Consider the following 16854-nt stretch of genomic DNA (forward strand, 5'->3'; position numbering starts at 1 on the left):
TGCACTCAGGAGGCCGAGGTGGGTAGATGACCACTGAGTTCAAGGCCATTCTGGCACTAAAGTGAGTTCCAAATCAGCTTGATCTAGAATGAGATCTTGCCTCCAAACAAAGATAACGATTTCCTGTTAAAAAAAAAAGCAAAACAAACCAACCTGTTTTTAAAGCGTCCGACGGACATTTCTGCCTTTAATTCCAGAGTGTGGGTGGTTGAGGTGGGAGCATCACAGTGAGTTCTAAGCCAGCCTGCGGCTCTCAGTGTGTTTCTGGTCATCCTGGGCTAGAGTCCCTTAAAAAAAAAATTACACACACACACACACACACACACACACACACACGCACACACACACACACACACACACACACACACGCATGCACGCATACTGCCGGGCGTGGCGGCGCACGCCTTTAATTCCAGCACTCCGGAGGCAGAGGTAGAGGATCGCCATGAGTTCGAGGCCACCCTGAGACTACAGAGTGAATTCCAGGTCAGCTTGGTCTAGACCAAGACCCTACCTTGAAAAACCAAAAAAGGAAAGAAAATAAAATGCCGACACCCGCCTTTCCAGTGCCTAAAAGTAAAGCACAGGAAGCTGCAAGGTGAAGCAGTGGCAGAAACCCACGTCGAGGAGAGGAGCGAGGCCCCGCCCCCCGAGGCCCCGCCCCCCGAGGCCCCGCCCCGCGTGCGCCGCTCCGTCGCGCCCCTCCCCCAGTCCTCGAGTGCGGCGGCGCGCGCTCTGGACGCCCGTCTGCGGGCGGCCGAGGCTCCTCGCGGGCGGGCAGGCGGGCGGATGGGATCCCGGAGGAACTCTGGACGCCCGGGGGCCAGGACGAGAGAGCGGCAAATGGCGGCGGGGCCGGCCGGTTCCCGCGCCGCGGCGAGGTGAAGGCCCGCCTCTCGTCCAAGCCTGAGGAGGCCGCGGCGCCGGCATGGCCGGGATCATCAAGAAGCAGATCCTGAAACACCTGTCCCGGTGAGAGCGCCTGCGCCGCCAGCCCCGGCCCGGCCCTCCTCCGCCGCGCCGCGCCGCGCCGCGCTCCGGGGCCCCGGCTCCCCTCCCTCGCCAGACCCCGAGCCCCGGCGCGCTCGCGCCCGTGTCGCCGGCCGTTGTCGCCATGCCCGTCCTCCTCCCCACCCCGGAGCCCAGCTCCCTTCTCCCTCCTCCGTCCCGGCCCTCGCCTCGGGGCAGCTGGTCCGGCCGTCCTCCACCGACCGCCCTCCCAGGCCCACCCCGGCCCGCCCCTCTGTCTGCCCCTGCCGCGTCCCCGCCGTCCCTGGCCGCATCTTCCCGCCCCGCCCCGCCAGGCGGGCCGCTCCGTCGCGGTCTTCTTGCGGGTCCTGCGCACCCCGCGTCCCCTCGCGGGTTCCCAACGCCAGCACCGGCCCTCCTCCCCGGCAGCGCGCCCCTCCTTGTGCGGTGACCCTGTTGCATCACCCCGGGCCGGGTAAAGCCAAGCCCTCCGCCCGCCCCGCCGAAGCCTTCCTCCTTGGCTTTTCTTCTCTTCACACGGACGCCTTGCAGAAAGGTCGTGAAAGTTAGGGGTAAAGTTTCAGCAAGAAGATGTGGAGGTTTATATTTTGACAGCTAATGGCCACTTCTGCTTTGACGCCTTCTGTGGCCTTGTTGGGTATTTTTTATTTTGTACACGAGGGGGTTAGCTGGCAAGACGGTTTTCAGCCATGGCAGCGTATGTCTCCTGGTTCCCTGCGTGTTACGGCTCAGGTTGTCAGAGCTGGTGGCGTTAAAACCTGGGAGCTCGCTCTGCCCTTAGTTTTCACTCCTGAGAACCAGCCCGGGGCTGGTGATGGTAGTTAATAGCTTAGGCAGCCCAAGCTAGCTCTAGGGTGTCAGGGTTTGGCTCCACGTGGTCAGTGGTTTTCAAGAGACAGGCAGCAAGTAGACTGGCCAGTCAACATGGAAAACCAGGCCTTGTACCAATGTCAATCTAAGGCTTCTCATCATATTAGGCTAGTGCAATGTGAGACCCGACTCCTGCCACTAGCCGCTCGTTTTCCTGGCTGATCCTGGCGTACGTTTGATCATCTCCGACTTTAATTATCAGCTAGATCTCTTGGTTAACCACCACATTGAAACTTCCACCACATTGTAATTCCAGGCTCACATGAGAGTCTGGCCTCTGATTCACTTTCTTTGTCTCTAAAATGAGGGTAATGCTTGGGAGGCTGGGGAGATGGCTCAGAGGTGACAGGTGCTTGGTTTTAAAATGAGGGTAAGACTGGTATCTCCTTCAAAGATTATTATAGGCTGTTGTGGCACATGATGGGCGTGATCTTAGAGTTTCAGAGGCTGAGACAGGAGGATTGGGAGTTTCAGGCCAGCTTAGGCTAAATGGTGAGACTTTGTCTCCCCCCCCCCAAAAAAAAAGTTATTGAAGATGAGCTAATATGTGATAAGACTTAGTACTCACACGTAGTAAGTGCTCAGTAGAATCCGTGGGCAATTTTACTTATTTATTTATAAAGAGATAGAATATGGGTAAGCCAGGACCCCTTGACACTGAAAAGAACTTTAGACACATGTGTCAGTGTATCTGGCATTATGTAGGTACTGGGGAATTGAATCTACGTTGGCACGCTTTACAAACCAGCACCTTTAACCACTGTGCCATCTGCCCAGACCCAATTTTTACTTTTTCTTTTTTTTTTTTTGGTTTTGTTTTTGTTTTTTGTTTTTCGAGGTAGGATTTCTCTAGCCCAGGCTGACCTGGAATTCACTATGTAGTCTCAGGGTGGCCTTGAACTCACCGTGATCCTTCTACCTTTGCCTCTCAAGTGCTGGGATTAAAGGTGTGCACCACCATGCCTGGCCCAATTTTTATTTTTTGAGTTGCAATAAGCCATGGGCCTTCTCCCTGGAAAAATTCATATATATTGACATTTTAATTATTTATTTATTTATTGTTTTTTCAAGGTAGGGTCTCACTCTGGTCCAGGCTGACCTGGAATTCACTATGTAGTCTCAGGGTGGCCTCGAACTCACAGCGATCTTCCCACCTCTGCCTCCTGAGTGCTGGGACTAAAGGTGTGTGACACCACGCGTGGCTGACTTTTTGTTTTGTTTTGTTTTGTTTTGTTTTTGTTTTTGGAGGTAGGGTCTCACTCTAGCTCAGGCTGACCTGAAATTCACTCTGTAGTCTCAGGGTGGCCTCGAACTCTCGGTGATCCTCCTACCTCTGCCTCCTGAGTGCTGGGATTAAAGGCGTGCACCACCACACCCGGCCTGAGATTTTTATTTTTTAGACAGGTCCTTATTTTGTAGCCCAGGCTGACCTGTAACTCTAAATCCTCCTGCCCAGCCTCCTGAGTACTGGGATCTCAGGCATGTACCCCTATATTTGGCTTCAGGTAATTTTTACATTTTTGGGGGGAGGAGAGTTAGTTTAGGGGGACCCCTAAAGCACATGCCTTCATCCCTCAAAGCTTCCTGAAGTCCATGACCAATCCCTGATGTAGTAAGCTCATTTCTGCCGAGGAAGCGAGCCTAAAGAGGGTAAAAGACTTGCTCCACGTGTACAGGAAGTAAAATAGTGTTCAGGACTCAGCCTCCTGACTCAGGGACACTTTGCCTGTAGCTCACAGGGCTTCTATGCGCCTCTGTGAACGTAGCATTGGAATTGCATATGCTGGTAACACTGGTTTTGTTGAGGCATGATCCCATGTGGCCCAGGCTGGCTTCAGACTCACCATGTGTATATGCTCACACTTTTGGTGAGGTCTGGGAGAACAAAGCCCTTAATTGATGGTGTTGGGATAGTGTGACAGACTGAGGGGCACTTCTGATTTTCTGTGCACGGGCCTGAGGAGGGTGGGGGAGGCTATTTTATATAGCTGCAACCTCTCAGTTCCAGTAATAGGATGCATGTCTGGCTGGAAAGGCTAACAGGGGATTTTTTTATTTGTTGACTTTGGAAAAGCTGCCTATTCAAGTGTGACATTGTATGCATGTGTCATTCCCATCACACACACAGGCTGGTTGGCCTGCAGAGTAGTCATGGTTCTGTGGCTTGCTAAATGTGATGGGGGAAGAGGGGAAGGTGGACAGCCAGCCTATGTTAAGTAAATATGGTAGGTGTTTAATTGCTTGATGGCTATGCCGTTTGACCTGAGGGGAGAGGATGTCCCAGTAACTCTCATGTCTAATTTTGGTCATGAGGTTTCAGATAACAAAGTATCTTCTTATGGGCTGGAGAGATGGCTTAGTGGTTAAATGCTTGCCTATGAAGCCTAAGGACCCCGGTTTGAGGCTCGATTCCCCAGCACCCACGTTAGCCAGATGCACAAGGGGGTGCATGTGTCTGGAGTTCGTTTGCAGTGGCTGGAAGCCCTGTTGTGCTCATTCTCCCCCCCCCCTGTCCATCACTTTCAAATAAATAAAAAAAAATAAAAAGTATCTTATTATAATGCACCTTTCTTATTTATAAAATAGTTTATTTATTTGAGAGGGGACCAGATATATACAGAAAGAGAATGATGGGCACACTGGGGTCTCTAGTCACTGCAAACAAACTCCAGACGCACGCACCACCTTGTGCATCTGGCTTAACATGGGTATTGGGGAATTGAACCTTCTCAGGCAAGTGCCTTAACCACTAAGTCATCTCTCTAGCCCCAACTTTCTTTTTAAAATTTTATTTATTTGTGTGTGTGTGAGAGAGAAAGAATGGTTGCACCAGGACCTCTTGCCAGTGTAAATGAACTCCAGATACATGCACCACTGTACATTTGGCTTCAGATGGGTACTAGGGAACCCAACCAGGGCTGACAAGCTTTGCAAACAAGCACCTTTAGCCACTTTGCCCAGCCTAGAATGAATCTTATTGGTGTCTTGGTAAATAAAATTTAGAGGGAAGCCAGGTGTGGTGGCACATGCCTTTAATACCAGCAGTTTGGAAACAGCGATAGGAAGATTGCAGTCAGTTTGAGGCCAGCCTGAGACTCCAGAGTGAGATCCAGGTCAGCCTGGGCTAGAGTGAGACCCTACCTCAAAACAAAACAAAACAACAACAACAAAACAATGAAAAACCCCACAGAAACAAAGTAATAAGTAAATATGATTTTCACTAAATTCTTTTTTTTTTCTCCCCGAGGTAGGGTTTCACCGTAGCCCAGGTTAACCTGGAATTCACTATGTAGTCTCAGGGTGTCCTCAAACTCACAAACCAATCCTCCTACTTCTGCCTCCAAAGTGTGGGGATTAAAGGTGTGTGTCACTATGCCTGACCCAGAAATTTGAATTATATAGCTTTTCTACTATAATCAAGATTTCTTAAGCCTTGTGCATCTGCCTTTACATTGGTACTGGGGAATTGAACCTATGTCCATTGGTTTTGTAGGCAAGCACCTTAACCAAGCCATCTCTCCAGCCCCATGATAATCTTTGTATCATTGTGTTGCAGTCCAGTTTGCATTGCTGGTAGAAATCACCCAACCAAGAGCAGCTTCTGGGAAAGAGATTTATTTTGGCCTACAGGCTCAAGGGGAAGCTCCACGATAGCAGGAGAAAACGATGGCATGAGCAGAGGGTAGACATCACCCCCTGGCCAACATAAGGTGGACAGTAGCAACAGGAGAGTGTGCCAAACACTGGCATGGGGCTTTAACACCCATAAGCCCGCCCTCAACAATACACTGCCTCCAGGAGGTGTTAATTCCCAAATCTCCATCAGCTGGGAACCTAGCATTTGGAACACCTAAGTTTATGGGGGACACCTGAATCAAACCACCACACATTCCAATTCCAATTTTTGGCTGTGTACAAGCTAGCACAAAATTCCATTCCTTGCCATTTGAGTCCAGGGAAGTAGAGATAAATGCTCTTTTAAAAAGAAATATTATTTATGAGAGAGAGGTGCCCCGGCCAGCGGGAAGTTGAACAAGGACTCGAGGAGAAGCTAACCTAGGTGGGAAAAGGCAAGCAGACACAAGAAGGAGACCATGCTAGGTGTTTGTCAAAGCCCCCGAGTCTTTATTTTTTACACAGTGGTTATGTAGGGGAAGAAAAGTGGGGGAATAAGTTGGCTGACGTGATTTAGGGCTTTGGAATTGTCAGGAAACCTAGAGGGGATGTAATTAGGTCTTCATCTAATCTTGCCTCGATGGCTTAACATCCTGACTGCACCAAGCTTCACATCCTGACCATAAACTGGCCTTTTGCAAAAGATAAGATTCTGTAAGCAGTCTGCTGACCGATGTTACAGAAGTACCTAACAGAAGAAAGCTGGATGGATCAGCTTGTGAGCAGGCTTAGGCAAAATGGAGAGGCTTTTGCTCTATGGCTCCCGACAGAGAGGCAGATAGAATGGGTATGCCAAGGCCTCTAACCACTGCAAATGAACTCCAGATACATGTGCCACCCTGTGCATCTGGCTTAACGTGGGTCCTGGGGAATTAAACCTGGGTCTCTAAGCTTCTCAGGCAAGTGCCGTAAATGCTAAGCTATCTCTCCAACCCTGAATGCTTTTGTATTGGCCTGACGTGGGGAAGGAAGGAAAGATTAGTCCTCTTTCTCCTTTCTGTGCCAAGGCACAGTGCATGAGCACTTTGACCTCAGCACAGGTGAAATTGCTAAGATGTGTGCACTGAGTTAACCGCTTAGAGGATTTGCTTGAACATCAGAGGGCATTTAGTGACCATCACCTTTTTAGAACTGGCTGAAGAATAATCTGAGTATGGCATGGATCCCTGAGAAAAGGATGTGCATCACAGCCCTGCTGCCTGCTTACCTTGCGTGTAGCCTCCACAATGGCCGGGGCCCTTGGCTGCTTCAGAGCTAGCCAGGTGTGGCATGCCTTCAGTTCTAGCCCTCCGGAGGCAGAGGTAGGAGGATTGCTGAGAGTTCCGGGCCACCCTGAGAGTACAGAGTGAGTTCCAGGTCAGCCTGGGATCGGGTGTGACCCTACTTTGAAAAACAAACAAGCAAAAATATTCATTTATTTATATATTTGTCAGCAAAGAAAGTTCCAGAGAGAGTGAGAGTACATGGATATGCCAGAGACTCTTGCTGCTGCAGACACATGTCAGATGTGTGGGCCACTTTGTGAGTCTGCCATCACATAGGTACTGGGGACTTGAACCTAGGCCAGTAGGCTTTTCTTTTTATTTATTTATTAGAGAGAGAGAGAGAGAAAGAAGCAGGTAGAAAGCGAGAGAATGGGCATGCCAGGGCATCTAGCCACTGCACATGAACTCCAGATACATGTGCCATCTGTGCATCTGGGCTTTGGGGTCCTTTGGCTTTGCAGGCAAGTACCTTAATCACTAAGCCATCTCTGCAGCTCTCCGGAAGGCTTTTCAGGTAAATGCCTTTAAAACCTGAGCTATCTCCCCAGCCTTTTCCTTCCTTCCTTCCTTCCTTCCTTCCTTCCTTCCTTCCTTCCTTCCTTCCTTCCTTCCTTCCTTCCTTTCTCCCTCTCTCTCTCTCTCTTTTTCTCTTTCTCTTTTTTTCTTTCTTTCTCTTCTTTTTCTTTTCTTTGCTGTTTTTTTTTTTTTGAGGCAGGGTCTCAGTCTAGCCCAGGCTGATCTGGAACCCAGTCTAGCTCAGGCTGGCCTTGAACTCATGGTGATCTCCTGTCTCAGCCACCACAGTGCTGGGATTAAAGGCATGGCTGCCACGCCAGGTTGTTTTCCATTATTTATCAATCAGTAGTGATATAAAGGAGGGATTAAAGTGTAAAAGTAATACATGTTAGCAGTTTGGGTGATGGACATGTAGTTTGTACCATTGTGCCAGAAAAATAAGCGCTAGGTCCGCTTGTTGACTTGGAGGCATTGCTGTTGCCTGCCTCGGTCGTCGTTTTACATACATGCTGGTCTTTACACTAAAGCACTTTTTCTATGTGACCTGACTGTTAGCTCATAATTAAAGATATATAGAGAACATTGATAGTGACAGATAATTGTCTTTTAAGTCTGCTTAATGGAATTTTATTTATAGAGTTGAGAGTTGCAGTGTGTAGTACAGTAGAAATAGTGTTTTGATTCTGGACGGGTTCCCGTGTTCACCCGCAAAAGCCACAGTGAATTGGTGTGTGATGATACACACTTACGGTGTGTGGACCAATACATACAGCTTTTCATTGACTGTGGCCCAGAGGAGCCGAACAGTTGCACACGCATGCTTTAGGTCATTGAACTGGTTTTGGTTTCCACCGTGGCTGAGAAGAGACAAGCATTGAGGGGGTAAGGATGCTGATGTGCTGCCCTTGGCAGAATGTCCCATAAAGACACTTTGTCATCTCTTGTCTTGAATGTTGTTAGATGTTTACATAAGGTGAATTACTTGCTTAGATTACATGAGCCTAGAACCAAACTGCTTTACATAAAGACAAAATATGACACAGCTTTCAATTAATGCTTGTCCCAGGGCCACAGTTACCATGAGGGAAGATTGTTTGCAGCTTTGCCATTTTGGAGAGCACTGCCCTTGCCTGCACAGGTGTGCATGCCTAACTTTCATGATCCCGGTCAGGCATCTGCTTCGCACTCTTACATGAATGGCTCCTGCTGGGTGCCAGATGACAAGAAGTAATTTCCAAGAAAGGGACTGGTCAGACCAAATGGTGTCAGGGTTTCAGCTAATCAGGCTAGGTTTCAGCAAGTCTCCCTGCTCAGAGGGAGTTACAATATTGAACTCAGGGATGGGGCTGGAGAGCTGGCTCAGAGGTTAAGTGCACTTCCTGTGCAAGCATGAGAGCCTGGGGAGGCCTGAGAGAGACTTTCCAGAACCCACTTAGACAGCTGGGAGTGGCCTTGTGCGCCGGTAGCCCCAGGGAGCAGGGAGACCTGGGAATTGCCAGAGCTTGTGGAAAACAATAACAAGCTGCAGGATCGTTAGGAGACTCCAGCTCATAGAGAACCTGGGTGGAAGAGTGATGGAGCAGCACACCCTGTATCTGCTCTGGCCCCCACAAGCGAGCCCTTGGGACACTTCAAAGGCACACACACCACGCACACCAAGAGAGAGAGAGAAGCGAGGGATGGGAGCTTCTGCAGAATCCTTGCTCTGTGGCTATGCCTGGGTTGGGATGGGTAGTGGGTGAAGGTGCAAGTCCTGGACACACTGCCAGTGACGTGGAAATGTGTGCCTTCACCTACCCCCGAGACTGGAGACCAGCATGTATGTATGAGGCAGATCCTGCAAGCTGTCTAACTAAAATGCAAAGTTCCGTTTCTGTGAATCTATCTGCCCAACAGAACAGACCAAACAGAAAACTTACACGAGAGCCCTGAAGGTAGAGTTGTAAGGCTGAAGTCATGGCAAGAGAAGGATAGTAGGCCAGGTGTGGTGGCGCACGCCTCTAATCCTTCACACGGGAGGCAGAGGTAGGAGGAACGCTGTGAGTTTGAGGCTACCCTGAGACTACAGAGTGATTTCTAGGTCAGCCTGGACTAGAGTGAGAGGTCTCTACCTCACACCACCCCCCCCCCGCAAAAAAAAAAAAGGAAAAAAATTATTTGTGTGCTTCTAGCTTTAAGTGGGTATTGGGGAATTGAACCTGGGCTTCCCAGGCAAGCATCTTAACTGCTGAGTCATCATTCCAGCCCTGCTTTAACAGTTCTAGTTCTTTCTCCTCATTTAGCTGAGTGTGGTGGCACACGCCTTTAATCCCAGCACTTGGGTGGCAGAGGTAGGAGGATATCCATGAGTTCCAGGCCGCCCTGAGGTAAGTGAATTCCAGGTCAGCCTGGGCTACAGTGAGACCCTACCTTAAAAAAAAAAAAAAAAAAGAAATTGTAATAAATTGGATTGAATAAAATTGAAATTAAATAAATGATTATTTAAGATCCTTTCTGGCCATATGTAGTGGCATACACCTTTGCTTCCAGCACTTGGGAGCCTGAGGCAAGAGGACGAAGAGTTCAAGACTAGCCTCAGCTATGAAGTAGCTAGTCTACATGAAACCTTTTCTTCAATTAAAAAAGGGGGGGTTTCAGCTGGGACAATAGTTCAGAGGCACGTGCCTGGGCTACAGTGAGACCCTACCTTGGAAAAACCAAAAAAAAAAAAGTATATTCATTAAAAAATAATAAAAAATAAAAAAGAGCTGGAGAGATGGCTCAGTAGTTAAGTGTACTTTCTGCACAAGCATGAGGATCTGAGGGGGAAAAGAGGGAGAAAGCCTGAGTTTGAATCTCCAGAACCCAAACAGCTGAGTGTGGTCACCTGTGCCTGTAACCTCAGTCAGTAGGGAAGTAGAGACCTGGGATTTGCTGGAGCTCCACCCAAAAGTGGCAAGCTCCAAGAGGAGTAAGAGACACCGATGAAACAAGACCTGGTGAAGAGCAAGGGCACCCACATTCCACTCCTTCCACCACAAGCACAGCCTACCAGAGGAGGCTGTATGGAGCACTACAGGAACACAAATTGCGCATACACCCTACACTTGAGCAAAGAAATGTTTTCTCCCAACATCATGGCACCATTTCACAGGGTGTCTGAGAGCCGTTCCCGGTCGTCTCTTTGGCAGATTGCATTTCTCTGGCAGAGATGAAAGTTGATTGAAATCTGTTTTCCAATTTGATTTCTTCTTAGCTTCTGCACTCAGTAACAGTACCAGATGGTTAGAGAATGTTTTTCCACATTTTCTAAGGAGAATAAATACTAGGATGCCATTAGCTCTTTTTTTTTTTTTTTTTGGTGCTTTTGTTTTTCGAGGCATGGGGTCTCGTTCTAGCCCAGGCTGACTTGGAATTCACTATGTAGTCTCAGGCCCGTTAGCCTTTTTAGTTGTCCTTGGACTGTGATGTTATCCTCAATTGGAACACCAGAGCTGCCAGGCATGGTGGCACACGCCTTTAATTCCAGCTCTTGGGAGACAGAGAGAGGTAGGAGGAGTGCCATGAGTTCGTGGCCAGACTGCGGCTACGTAGTGAATTCTGAGCAAGAGTGAGACCTTACCTCAAAAACAAAAGAAAACAAAACAAAACAAAAAACCACAAAAGCTGAAGAAGGCTTGTGCCGTGAGCTGGAGGATAGGAAGAACACCACAACATTTTTCTGCTGCAGGTGGGCTGGAGAGATGACTCGGAGGTAAAAGGCCTTTGCTTGCAAAGCCTGGCAACCCAGGTTTGATTTCCCCCAGTAACCACTTCAGCCACATGCACAAAGTGGCTCATGCATCTGGAGTTTGTTTGCAGAGGCCCTGGCACACCCCTTCTCTTTCTCTCTGTCTCTGCTCACAAAAAAGTTTAATACACACACACACACACACACACACACACACACACACACACACACACACACAGAGAGAGACAGACAGACAGCCAGCCAGCCAGCCAGCCAGCCTGGTGTGGTGGCACATGCATTTAATCCTAGCACTCGGGAGGCAGAGGTAGGAGGATCGCTATGAGTTCGAGGCTACCCTGAGACTACATAGTGAATTCCAGGTTGGCCTAAGTTAGTGGGAGACCCTACCTAGAAAAACCAAAAGCAAAACAAACAGACAAACCTGGGAGCAGCGGCTGCAGCTGCAGGAGTTAGAATGTAGGAGTCCCAGGCTGGGCGCCCAGGAGTCACCGCTCAGCCCAGGTGGCTTCTCTGGGCTTCTGTCTGGCCCCAGGTCCTCCTCCCTGGTCAGTCCATGAGCATCCTGTCCATTTGGCTGGCCAGTTCTTCCCAAATTCCCTTGTGTGCTGGTAGGTGAATTCCTGGTGACACTGGTTTGGTTTGGGAGGGCGACAGGGGCTCTAGTAGAACCCGGCTAGAGCTGTGACATCATGTGAAGGGACCTGGGGCCCGGGGTTGGGACCAGCAGCCACAGGAGAGGAGCTGCTGCAGGGTGAGTGTGTGTGAGTGGGTGTAGGGAGGGGAAGGTTCCCTCTGAGAAGGACCGGGAAGTCTGCGTGCAGCTGGGACAGCTGGGTGGGAAGGAAGTAATGGGATCAGCCATTACTGGCTCCTCCCTGGGCTCAGCCCTCATCTCATTCCCGGGAGTGTGCACTGACTGACACCCCTGTGCGCGCTTGACAGTAAGGTGGACTGGCCGGAAAGATTGGATATAAATAGAGGTGACTTGCCAGAGGTTTTGGATTGTAGTTAAGAAATTCAGATTTCATCCCTGTCCTCGATTTCTCACCTAACATGAGGCAACCCACGTTTCTGTGGGACCCATGATTTCTCAGATAGAAAGAGAAAGGCAGTTGGGTTGACCCCAAAAGTAAAGGTAGGAATGTTAAAGTCTGCTCTTTTAATCTCCACTTTGCTAGAGATCAAAGAATGATTTGACTTCCTATCTCTTGTCTAAAGGAGTACCCTAGACCCACCCCCCCCCAAAAAAAAAGAAAAAAAAATCTTTACAGGTGTGGTGATGCACGTCTTTGATTCCAGTACTCAGGAGGCAGAGTAGAAGGGTTGCATGAGTTCAGGGCTGGTCTGGGCTGCAGAATGAGCTCCAGGGTGGAGACGCGCCTCAAAACAAACAGGCTGACGGGACGCCTCAGCGATTAGGCTTCAACAAAGCCTCAGGACCCACAGAAAACCAGATGCACCAAGTGGCACGTGCATCTGGAGTTCACTTGTGGTGGCTGTTGGCCCTGGTATGCCCATTCTGTCCTCTCTCTGCTGGCAAATGAATTTAGAAACAAATTAAACAGAGAAAAGTTACTCTTTTGATATTTTCTAGTGCAAGGCTCAATTTTCCAAAAAATCTCATGACTGTTGAGAATAATCATTTTGATGAAATCATAATTCATGGTTGATTTTCAGAAGAGATACTCATTGTACATTAATCATCTAGAAGTCATTTGTAAGCAGAGACATACAGAGAGGATGGGTGTGCCAGGGCCTTCAGCTGCTGCAAACGAGCTCCAGATGTGTGCAACCACTTTGTGTGTCTGGCTGTACTTGGGACTGGGGAATCAAACCTGGGCTGTCAGAAAGTGCCTTAACCGCTGCTCCACCTCTCTAGCCTGGAAGTCATTTAAATAACAAAATATTGTAGAGACCTGTGTTGTTGTTTTTTTTTTTTTTTTGAATTTTCAAGTTAGGGTTTGTGGTGGTTTGATTCAGGTGTCCCCCATAAATTTAGGTGTTCTGAATGCTAGGTTCCCAGCTAATGGGGATTTGGGAATTAACGCATCCTGGAGGGAGTGTATTGTTGGGGGAGGGCTTATGGGTATTATAGCCAGTTTCCCCTCGCCAATGTTTTTCATACCCTCCTGCTGCTGTGGTCCATCTTATGTTGGCCAGGGGGTGATGTCCACCCTTTGCTCATGCCATCGTTTTCCCCTGTCATCATGGAGCTTCCCCTCGAGCCTGTAAGCCAAAATAAATCTCTTTTTTCCCAGAAGCTGCTCTTGGTTGGGTGATTTCTACCAGCAATGCGAACTGGACTGCAACAGGGTCTCACTCTAGTCCAGGTTGATCTGACCTGAAATTCACTTGTAGTTTTAGGGTGGTCTCAAACTCATATTTAAAATAAATATTTAAAATAAAATGAAATATTTAATATATATTTAAAATAAAATGAAAAACTATTTGCATATGACCTTTACACATCCTCCCATATACTTTTGAGTTTGGTGCCCCTGCCCCCCCGCCCCCCCCCAGGTAGGGTCTCTCTCTAGCCCAGACTGACCTGCAATTTACTATGTAGTCTTAGGGTAGCCTCAAACTTGAGAGATCTTCCTACGTTCAGCCTCCCAAATGCTGGGATTAAAGGTGTGCACCACCCTACCCAGCTAATTTGTTACTATGTAGTTTCAGGGTGGCCTTGAACTCACAGTGATCCTCCTACCTCTGCCTCCCAAGTACTGGGATTAAAGGCCTGTGCCACCAAGCCTGGCCCATCTATCTTTTTATTTATTTATTTTTTTAACTTTATTTTTATTTATTTGAGAGAGAGAGAGAGAGAGAGAGAGAGAGAGAGAGAGAGAGAGAGAGAGGGAGAGAGAGGGGGAAAGAATGGATGTGTCATGGCCTCTAGCCGCTGCAAATGAATTCCAGATGCATGTGCCCCCTTGTACATCTGGCTTATGTGGGGTTCTGGGGAATCAAACTGAGGTCCTTTGGCTTTGCAGGCAAATGACTTAAACGTTAAGCCATCTCTCCAGCCCTCCCCATCCATCTTTAAAAAAACACACATGGGCTGGAAAGATGGCTTAGTGGTTAAGCGCTTGCCTGTGAAGCCTAAGGACCCCGGTTCGAGGCTCGGTTCCCCAGGTCCCACGTTAGCCAGATGCACAAGGGGGCGCACGCGTCTGGAGTTCGTTTGCAGAGGCTGGAAGCCCTGGCGCGCCCATTCTCTCTCTCTCCCTCTATCTGTCTTTCTCTCTGTGTCTGTCGCTCTCAAATAAATAAATAAAAATTAAAAAAAAAAAAACAAAAAAAACCCCCCAAAAAACACACATTTATTTATTTGAGAGAGACAGGGAGGCAGAGTGAGTATGGGCATACCAGCTAAACTATTTTCTAGCCCCCACCTTAGTTGTTCTGTTTACAGATGGGGAGTTCTCATGTGGGGATTTATAAATATCAAAAGGCTGTGTTGTGGGCTGGCAAGCTGGCTTAGTGGTTAAGGCACTTGCCTGCAAAGCCAAAGGACTCAGGTTCAATCACCCAGAACCCATGTAAGTCAGATGTGCAAGGTGGTGGATGTTGTCTGGAGTTAGTCTGCAGTGGATAGAGCCCCTGGTGTGCCCATTCTTTTCTCTCCTTTGCCTCTTCTTCTCTCAAATAAATAAATAAATAAAATATTGTTTTAGGGCTGGAGAGATGGCTTAGCAGTTAAGCGCTTGCCTGTGAAGCCTAAGGACCCCGGTTCGAGGCTCGATTCCCCAGGACCCACATTAGCCAGATGCATAAGGGGGCACATGCATCTGGAGTTTGCGGTGGCTGGAGGCCCTGACACACCCATTCTCTCTCTGTCTGTCGCTCTCAAATAAATAAGAATAAACAAAAAAAGTTAAATAGAAAAATGTTCTTTTAAAAGGGGCTGTGTTGTTTCTACTGCCATTTCCCCAGTGTCACCATCTTAGGATCATAAGTAAGATGATGATAGTCATAGAATAGATATCGCCTAATCCTTACGTGCTATAGAGACAGAACGGTTATTAATCTCTTTAGCCCCCCCCCTTTTTTTTTGAGGTAGGGCCTTGTGCTAGCTGACCTGGGATTCACTATGTAGCCTCAGGGTGACCTTGAACTCATAGCAATCCTCCTACCTCTGCCTCCTGAGTGCTGCTTTTAAACTCATGTGCCACCATGCCTGGGAGGGTGAGAAAGAGGGAGGGAGGGAGGGAGGGAAGGAGGGAGGGAGGGGGAGGGAAGGAGGGAGGGAGGGGGAGAGAGGGAGGGAGGGAGAGAAAATGAGAATCAGGGCCTCTAGTTGCTACCAACAAATTCCAGACACATGCACTACTTTATGCATCTAGCTTTATGTGGGTACTGAGGAATCAAAGTCAGGTTGTTAGGCTTTGCAGGCAAATGTCTTAGCTGGTGAGCCATCTCTACAGTCCCCTTTTAAAACTTTTTTCTTTTCTCCAGATACAGAAATGTTATTGATTCATAATGGTCATTTATCATATTGCCATGGAAATAATGGCTTCTAATCATAACTGTTTTTCAGATTCACTAAGAATCTTTCTCCAGACAAGATCAACTTGAGCACACTGAAAGGGGAGGGTCAGCTGACTAACCTGGAGCTGGATGAAGAGGTCCTACAGAATGTGCTGGATCTGCCTACTTGGCTAGCCATCACTAGGGTTTACTGCAACCGGGCCTCCATCCGGGTGAGAGTTGGGTCCGAGTGGTGCTGCTCTCTTGAGCCAGCAGGCCTGCCTTCCTGGGGCAGCTTCTGCAGCCCCTGAGTCTTTGCTTTCCTCTTTCAGATCCAGTGGACGAAGTTGAAGACACACCCAATTTGCTTGGTAATGGCCTTTATGGACTTCAAGTCATCATTTGGTCAATGGGGGTGGCCAGGGCAGCCTGTCAGAAGGGGGAGAAGCTGGGAGGCATCTTGGTGGCTCTGACCAGTGTTAGTGTCTTCATGGCTCTGAGACAGCATGATTCTGCCTGGGTTTCTCTGAAATGGTGAATCATGTAGGAATTAGCACCTAGATACAAGACCTGTAACTCCCAAGGGATGTCCTTTATTTGGTTTGTTTTTGTAAAAATAAATAAATAAAGGGTTTAAAATTTTTTTAATTTTTTTATTAACAGTTTCTGTGATTGTCAACAATATCCCACTTTCCCCTTTGCAACTCCATTCTCAATCATATCCCCTCCCCCTCTCAATCAGTCTCTCTTTTATTTATTTATTTATTTATTTATTATTTTTTGGTTTTTCGAGGTAGGGTCTCACTCTAGCCCAGGCTGACCTGGAATTCACTATGGAGTCTCAGATTGGCCTCGAACTCACAGTGATCCTCCTACCTCTGCCTCCCGAGTGCTGGGATTAAAGGCGTGCGCCACCACGCCCAGCTCTCTTTTATTTTGATGTCATGATCTTTTCCTCCTATTATGATGGTCTTGTGTAGGTGGTGTCAGGCACTGTGAGGTCATGGATATCCAGGCCATTTTGTGTCTGGAGGAGCACATTGTAAGGAGTTCCTTTGGCTCACCTCTTCTGCAATTAAATAAAGTTTTTGCCGGGCGTGGTGACTCATGCCTACGATCCCAGCTGAGGTAGCAGGATCACCATCACTATGAGGTCTAGGTTTAGTCTGGGTTAGAGTGAAACTTTCTCCTCAAAACCACCACCACCACCACCACCACCACCACCACCCTGAGAGGACATAGTGAATTCCAGGTCAGCCTGGACTAGAGCAAGACCTTATCTCAGAAAAAATAAAAATAATAATGATTTTTTTACTGCCTTGGTCTTCTCCTTTGATTTTC

At 48.3% G+C, this 16854-nt stretch overlaps 1 protein-coding gene across 1 annotated transcript in view; it reads left to right on the forward strand.

Annotated features, from left to right (window-relative positions):
• The first annotated feature begins 818 nt into the window (after positions 1-818).
• The window catches only part of Uhrf1bp1 (UHRF1 binding protein 1), a 51329-nt gene continuing 35293 nt past the window's right edge, over positions 819-16854 (forward strand). The window contains exons 1-3 of the mRNA XM_045157491.1: positions 819-972; positions 15584-15746; positions 15846-15884. Of these exons, the coding sequence (XP_045013426.1) occupies positions 929-972; positions 15584-15746; positions 15846-15884 (246 nt within the window). The 5' untranslated portion in view covers positions 819-928. The remainder of the gene's footprint in view (positions 973-15583; positions 15747-15845; positions 15885-16854) is intronic.

The sequence above is a fragment of the Jaculus jaculus genome, chromosome 8 (genome assembly GCF_020740685.1).
Source record: "Jaculus jaculus isolate mJacJac1 chromosome 8, mJacJac1.mat.Y.cur, whole genome shotgun sequence".
NCBI lineage: Eukaryota > Metazoa > Chordata > Mammalia > Rodentia > Dipodidae > Jaculus > Jaculus jaculus.